The 8255-nt window shown below is 39.3% G+C and overlaps 1 protein-coding gene across 1 annotated transcript in view; it reads left to right on the forward strand.

Annotated features, from left to right (window-relative positions):
- The window catches only part of clrn3 (clarin 3), a 2408-nt gene extending 1256 nt beyond the window's left edge, over positions 1 to 1152 (forward strand). The window contains exons 2-3 of the mRNA XM_032503249.1: positions 55 to 240; positions 365 to 1152. Of these exons, the coding sequence (XP_032359140.1) occupies positions 55 to 240; positions 365 to 636 (458 nt within the window). The 3' untranslated portion in view covers positions 637 to 1152. The remainder of the gene's footprint in view (positions 1 to 54; positions 241 to 364) is intronic.
- Positions 1153 to 8255: the final 7103 nt, after the last annotated feature.

Here is an 8255-nt window from a genome sequence, read left to right on the forward strand (position 1 = left end):
GTGTGTGTGTGTGTGTGTGTGTGTGTGTGTGTGTGTGTGTGTGTGTGTGTGTAGTGATCCCTAAGTTAGTAGAAATAGGAGTTACCCCTGTGGTCCTCCACGCTTTGGTTTTGTGCCTGTTGGCCCTGTGTCTGCTGTTTTCTGCCTGCAGCATCCTTATCTCCCTCTACAACAGTGTCAGCAACCCTTATGAGACCTACATGGGGCCTGTTGGCGTCTACGTCTGCAGCGCGCTCAGCGGTAAGTCCCACAAATGAATCTGGGAGTGCAATTGCCACTAAAAATCTGCATGTTTTTTGCATTGCACTCATAAAGATATTTAGGTGGTGGTTGGGGTATCATTTTTTCTGTCTTTCTCTTGCAGCATGTTTGTCAGTTGTGGTCCTCGTAATATTTGTGGTGAACGTCACTGGAACCAGCATGGCAGAGGATTTGGTAAAGAACTTTTCCGAAGATGCAGACCTAAGGAACAAGTCCTCAGAGATGAAGCTAGGATACTACCTGATCATCCTTTATACGTTGCTCTCTCTTCTTGCCATTGCTTTGATCTACATGTACGACCACGCAGCCTACACACACAGGAGAGAACAGCAGAGGCCTACAGAGGACGCACCCAAGGAGATAATGATGTATTAGTGGCCTCCAATGGAGTCAGTTTTCTGTGACATTGATAAATCACTCATCAAGACTTTCTGCTGTAACGTATACTGTAATGGAGAATTCCAGACAGATGTCATCAGCTATATATAAACCCAATGGAATTATTATGTGTTGTGTCTGAAACAATATTTTGCCTAAAATAAGTGAATGTACATAAACAAATGAGATAAGGTTGCATTTTGTTTTAAAGGGTGACTTTTTTATTGTAGCCAATTTGGAATCTGCATTTTTGTCATTTAATGCTCCAGATTTACTGAAAGAATGGACCACAGGCTAATACACAAGCACAAAGAATGTAGTTGTTAGGTAAATTATATTTTTGTGAAAAATCTTAAGGTTACATTGAATAAAAAAGGTTGAGAAATGTGAGAAGAGGGACACTGAGATTAATTGATCTCTGCTGCCCTCTACCTCTGGACAAAGTAAATGCCACAAGTATGTCTCCTAACAACTTTCAAGTCAACACCAATCCATGAAACAGTTGTACAAGAGGTTAGGATTTAGCTGATTTCCTTTTGTTTGTCTTTTTTAATCATGTTTGATTTCTGTCAATGTGTATATCTAAAGAAAGACGGAATGCAAAGTAAAATATCTTCCCAGGCATTCCCATGACTGGGGACTTGCGACAGACCAGTCGTTCCCAACCTTTTTATCAGATGTATCTCTTTGCAACACACTCAGTCCTGTTCTAAGTGCTTCAACTTGAGTTGACTTCAAATTGGATGTTGTTGCACTATTAAATATATGAATTGTATTTTGTTATGTTTTCATAAAATTGAACTGCAGGTGTAGGTTTGGTCAGATCTGCGTTTGTACTACCACCTTTAAGCTGAATGTTGAAAACCATTTACTTTTAGATATATCCGTTACAATTGTAACTAAATAGTTGAAATACTTCAACTTTAGCTATTTTAATAGCTATCTATCCCATTTCGCTTGAACTATTTTGACTGTTTAACCATTGCCGTTAGCTGGTTGGCTTCAACCTTTCATTCATTACTTGAAGCTCTCCTTTTTAATGATTTTATCCATTACTGTTTAGCTAATTGTGAGACATGAGTCTACAATTTTTCCACGTGGGCTACTGTATCCTCTGGCAACCCTCTGAAGTACCTCTCTCTGAGTTCTCTCTGAATCACTGACACACAACTTTACTTACCTTCATCCATTCATGTTTCATGATAGAAGCAGTGCCTACAAGTTGAGGCCTTTACACTCCATTTGAAGATGATGCATTGCCTCTTAAATGTATCCACTTCCATGGGAAATAAACTTGAAAAAGCCTTGATGAGAGATAAATAATTGTTACAGATCAGTTTAATTCATTTCAAATCATGAAAAATGCTGACATATACAGTGAACAAAACAACGCTTGCTGATTCAGTAGAAGCTGAGATAGATCTTGCTGAGAGTCAGCGTCTATTGTTTCCTGGATCTTCAGATGCTCTCACAGCTGTGATTCACATGACTGTGTTGACATGAGAGCAGGGACGAGGTGTCCTCTTACCGTTTCCCGTGTCCCATCACTCAGGGCCTAAAGTCTGTTTGGACATGCCCTTTCCAGCACCTCTCAGCTCCGCAACGCCTTCTACCTGCCTTCAAAAGAACCACTCTTCCTTCAAGTTTCACACTTCAAGGGACCTGTGGAAAGATGCAGCAATCTGCTTTGTGGTTGTCAGTGTGAATCTGTATTATATTTCTAAGGATGCATGCTTTCTACAATGAATCAAAAGCATTTCAGGCAGAGTAGAAAATCCACCTTCCTTTCTGAGGTGCAAAATTTTCAACCATGTGCTTATTCAGAGTCTAGTTTAATCCATTAGTCCGCATCTCTTTTTTTCAGTCGACTAAATGGATTGAATTGCAATGGTCAATATTCTCAAATGTCTATTATCAAATTTTAACATTTATTTTCTCACTTGTCACCAAGCTACTTCTGCCAAAATATTCATGATGTTACCCTTCAGCTGTGACCAGGACTCAGTGTGAAGCCGGGGCAGGTTGTGTTCTCCAGAGGAGGCCACGTCAAAGCCTGTTTTAGCGCAAAATTGCCTGCTGGGAAATTGATAAGCTCTTTACAACACAGCACAAAACGGTCAGCCATTAGAGACCCTCTGTTTTTATATTTCACCCTTTGTTATTCATCATTAACTCAGTCTGACCTGTAACAGACTGCTGCCAGTCCCAACTAAAAGACATCCCAGAACAAAATACTAAAACTTGACTTCACTTGATTTTTAAAAGACATTCTTTCCACAGTCATACATGCAGAATGTTTCATTGCTCTTTAGCTATGAGAATAAATAAAAGGCTTCTTATAGACACTGTAAGGCATTCAAAATTGATGTAGGATCTCTGAACATCCGCTTCCTGGAGGAGATATTTAACTATATCTATTACTGATCTTATCCTGTGTGCACTGAGGTGTGGAATAGCTGAATTGCTATTGAGAGATCCTTCTTGCCGTTTGCTGTGCAAACATTGATTGAAAAAAAAAATCAGAGATGTGGTAATCTCTTCCTCTCTGCATTCTCTGTCTATTGGCTCACAAGAATGGATAAACCAGAGATTATGCAGAAACCCTAACCATTCACTATGTGATAGGATTAAAGCAGAAACTTTTGTACCTGTGAAACCTTATCCTCCCAGGTCCCGCATTACAGAGGCCTGTGAAACAGACACCTCCAGCTGCAGGGCAGGAGGGAACACATTTAGCCATGTAGAGTCCACTCTGTTGGGGCATAGTGGGTTGGGGGAAGGGGTCAGGGCTTCTTCAACCTTTGGGAGTTGGTTTCACACTGACAACAATGTGACAACTGAAAGGGTAGGTGTATAAATGCAAGGGTGAGGGGATTTATAACGATTGTTTTAACACTTTCACCTTAAAAAAAAAACTATAAATACACCCAGTCGTATAAAGGAAATAAAAATACACAAGACCAAGACATTCTTAAGAGAAAATACTTTAGCCTTTCAACCTGAAAAGCCCAATCATGCCCCAAAGCCTTTTTATTTGCCGTCACTATCAGTACAGAGTGACCTTCTCCCTCCATAGTGGCAGTGAGATGGGTGTGTGTCCCTCTCACATTTTCCTATGAACATTTATGGCACTGTAGCTTGACAACAGCTGTGATACAGTACATTGCACATTTTACACATCACACACTTCACACCTAATGGTTCACAACTGATTAACATATACACCCACAACAGGGCACACATTTTAGTTTTAAAAGTAAATACAATAAAAAAAACTCTCAATTATAATCTATTGCTGATTGTTTAATGTGTCTTCAAATTTGGTATCATCTCCTTTATATTTTACTGTATTACTATTTATTTATTTTATCTATTTGCTCAGTCAATGGAGAAGGCAACCCTACATTTCACTGCACATTGTCCATGTATGATTCTGTGTATGACAAATAAAATTGAACAAGGGAAAGTGATAAGCTGTACCTTTCTGTACTTGTGAGGTGCTTTCACACTCAACCTGACTGTGTGATATTGGAATGCAGGCAGGTTCCTTACTTATCTCCGTCATTAATCTTAATTTGTCAGTGAAGGCTGAGGTGAAGGCGGAGGGAAGGAGGAGGAGAAGGAGGGCTAAAAGGTAATTGCACCCCTGCTGCTCCATTATGGTGTCATTCCACTGTTAACAGAAGATAAGATCTTCTCCAAATCACCTGAAGCCAATTCTCCACTTTACCTGGCTGGGACAGAGAGACAGAGAAAAAGACCCGGCCTGGTTTCATAGCCCATGATGGAGTCAAACTGAACTAATAAATCTGTGCAGAATCTTTCTTTCTTTCTTTCTTTCTTGACCAATCTGTATGTGTGGTAAATACATCTAACGCCAAATGCTGGTTTACAATCTCAAGTGATGGATGGAGGGAGGTCCGAGCACTTTCTCTTCCCCATGCCACTTGACAACTTGTTGATTAATGTGCCCCTGATTGGCAGGTGTGATAGATGTCAGTGGGTGCACTGCGTAGGGACACACAGTTAACTACTGACACAGCACACACTTCAACTGAATTGGCGCCATTTAACCCGGACACAGAAACAGACCTTCGAAGTAGCTACGAGGAACTTTTAAATGTTACTGAAACTGTTTCCTTTTCAATCTGATGACCATGAATGATCTGTATCATTCATGGTATGAAATGAGACTACCAGTAAAAAGAACATATATATATATATATATATATATATATATATATATACACACACACACACACACACACACACACACACACAAACCGTACATATGGAATTTAAATTTCAATTTAACACCGGAAAAACCTGTGTCCAGGCTTTATGTATATACATATAATTGTATTTTAATTTTATTTTACAAGTTATCTGCATTAATTATGGCTGATACTGTGGCAGGAAAATTAAAATTAATGAAGAACAACTAAAAGCTAAAAGGGAGAGTAACAGACGACGGGCAAAAAAACGCATCAACCGGGCTTTCAAAAGATAGAGACAATTAAGACGATAAAGAATTCAAAACTGAACCCTACAGCTACGTAACATGTTTCATCCATAAAATAACTTTACAATGCTAGATGTGTTTGTACATCAGTAGCTGACAGTTAATTACGTCCCCATTCTTTTTAGCGACCAGTTTTTATTTATTGTCAGTCTGTGTTGGCCTACAATTTTCTTTTCCCTTGTCCCTTGTTTAAGCAAATCTTTAAAATGTCTCAAAAAAGACAAAAAAGAGAAAAAAAAGGAAAAAAAGAAAAAGCGAATTAGAAGCTTTTCCACTAACAAATAAACTAGACTACGCAAAGTAGTTTCGTCACAAGTTGACGTTACGCATGGTTGCAAACCGGCTAGCTAAATCAAAGAGTTTAGAAGCTAAGTTCTTTGGCTAAATTGAGAGAAGTAGCCTTGTACAAGTTGGCCACCTGTGCAGAATACAGGGTTGTGGCAGAGTCGTTTGGTGTCAACGAGACAACTGTTCACCGCTGTATATATGCAGTGTGCAGGGCCATACGATTCAAACTGTTGAACCGATTGGTCAATTTACCCGACGTGGCTGAGGCACAGGCAATAGCACACCACATCTCCACTACGCACCTTGTGCCACAAGTTTAAGGCACATTGGATGGGTCCCATATTTCAATCCTTCCCCCATCCGATGGATACCGGGACATGTTTGCTGTGTCACAACTTATTCGGCATAGCTGATTCCAACTCCCATTTTGCACTTTAACTTTAAAAAAGGCAAAAACTACCTCAAGCGAGCATAAAAACTGTTGATGGAAACATAACTAGTGATACCTACCCGGTTTTGCTCACGATACATCCAAAGTTAGCTAAGTTACCGTGTGCAAAACGTGAAATGCAACAATGCATTGGTAATGTATTTGCTTATTGTAAATGAATGATTTTCAGTATGAGCTCAAAATTCATCACACATTCATACAACTTTATGGTAATGCTAACTCTAAAAGACCTTTACGACAGCAGCTGTGGTAAAAACACTTATGCTTTTGCTGGAATTAACACAAAGTGAAAGTTTCTCATAGGCACTTTAACATTAACATCAGCAATACTGGGGAGACTTATATAATATACAATATTTTGTTTGTGTTGTGTGTCCATTTAAATTCACTGTATTTTAGAAAAATGGTTCATAGAACTACAATGGTTCACAGTCTGCTCTGCAGGAGGGCATCTGAGAGGAGAGCCTGCCCTAAAGAGGTGGAAATCACAAATCACTCATGCTGATTTGAAATCATTTCATTCAGATATTTTCAAAGATTCTTAGTCACTGACTATGCAGTGCATTTTCCTAAGCTAAGTGCTCGCATTACCATTCAAATGCACTACAATAAGTACATCAGTACTTGAACGCATCACTGCGTTCATATCGCCCTGATGTGCTGCACTGATTCTGATTTTTTTCATTTCAGGCTGTCACGTTCAGTTCAGTATAAAACCACTTTGTACAAACAATGCACATAAGAATAATATATTTTTTCATATGATAACATTTATATTCACAATTTACCCTGAATCAGACCTCCATCTAAATCCATTTCTCACAGGAGTGAGAGTTCTCACCAGAAGTTGTTGACTCAAGCTTTGCACTAGGTGGCAGCAATCAATAAATGACCCAAACAAATCCCTTTCTGAAACTTGTAGTACAGAAATAGTTACAATTACTGAAACACAATTAATTCATCTGAATGAATATTTGATTCAGGGCTACTTTTCCTCTAGTTATGTTTTGTCGTATAAGCTTGTAATTTTACAGAAAACAACAATTTGGAATTATATTCCCACCTTAAGTGGGAATCTTATTTTCTCTTTTTTTATTTTTTGTTTTTTATCTTTTAGTGGTATCCAGGCTCATCTGTGTATCCATGAGATAAAAGGCTTCTGTTTTAACGAGGCTCTCAGACTGTCACTAGAGCGGGACACAAATCTATAGATCACACACACTCGACTGTAACCAAGACACTCAATCACAGACCGCAAGCTGTTCTCCGATCCATATGGCCATAAAACTGCTGAGATTCCAGCAGTCTGCACCCAAGGACAGCACATATAAATTCTAGTCTAGTCTGCACAGTATTTTCTTAACCTTCCTTATACTTGTCCGGGTAACACATTCAGGTGTATTGAGGAAAATGTGTGAGTATTAAGTGCCTCATTCTATCTTCATGCTTCATTAATACTGAACACTGAGTGAATTTCCATGATGAGAACCCATGTCTCATAAAAGCTGCAACGCTGCATGTCACCAGCTCCTTTCAAACATCTGACAGCACAGAGTGTCTTTTACAGAAGCCAGATGAGGAGAGGTGCTAGAATAAAGTGCATCAAGTGCCCCCCTATTGAGCTTTATGGACGGATTAAAGGATTTGCAAAGCTCTGTCATAAGGCCGTCTATCATTGTGACACCCGCCTGAGATTTATGGCGCTGACCGCAGAAAAAACCTTGGGGCTGTTGTCATGAAGAGTATAACTTTATCTGTCAAGTCATGCACCTAAATGTCAACACCTGGAGCAATGGGAATTTTTAAAAAAGAAAAGAAAGAGAGATAGAGATTGGAACCATGACACAAGACACTACAAATTACCACAGCATCTCAATACTTGAAGTTTTCCTCCAGGAATGTTGTTGCAATTCAATACTTGTACTGTACACCTCTACTCCTTTCATCATCAGGTTTTCCACCTCTTCTCTGAGCTGTGATGCAAAGTCTTAAAAGCTGCAATCACCTGTCTAATAAAACAGAGGTTCTTTGAATAGAGCAGAATTTGATATCGGCTTTCTAAATCCTGCATAAGAAACAATGCAGCCTCTCTACAGGAGGCAATGTTCAGTGTCATTCACCATGGATGTGGAGACACGGTGTCTGACTGCTGGAGGGATCACAAGTGCCTCAGGCCTGTTTGCATGTGTATGGAACAATTTGTCAGCCTATATACCCAGCTGACCCCTCGGTCACCACAATCCTGGCCTCCTTCTATTGAAGGATAAGTGTGGTTTATTACAACAACTTGAGTTTTATCTTGTAATTTTGGCCATCATTTCTATTGATTATAACACTATACTAATGGCTGAGATT

This window comes from Etheostoma spectabile, chromosome 21 (assembly GCF_008692095.1).
Source record: "Etheostoma spectabile isolate EspeVRDwgs_2016 chromosome 21, UIUC_Espe_1.0, whole genome shotgun sequence".
NCBI classification, from domain to species: domain Eukaryota; kingdom Metazoa; phylum Chordata; class Actinopteri; order Perciformes; family Percidae; genus Etheostoma; species Etheostoma spectabile.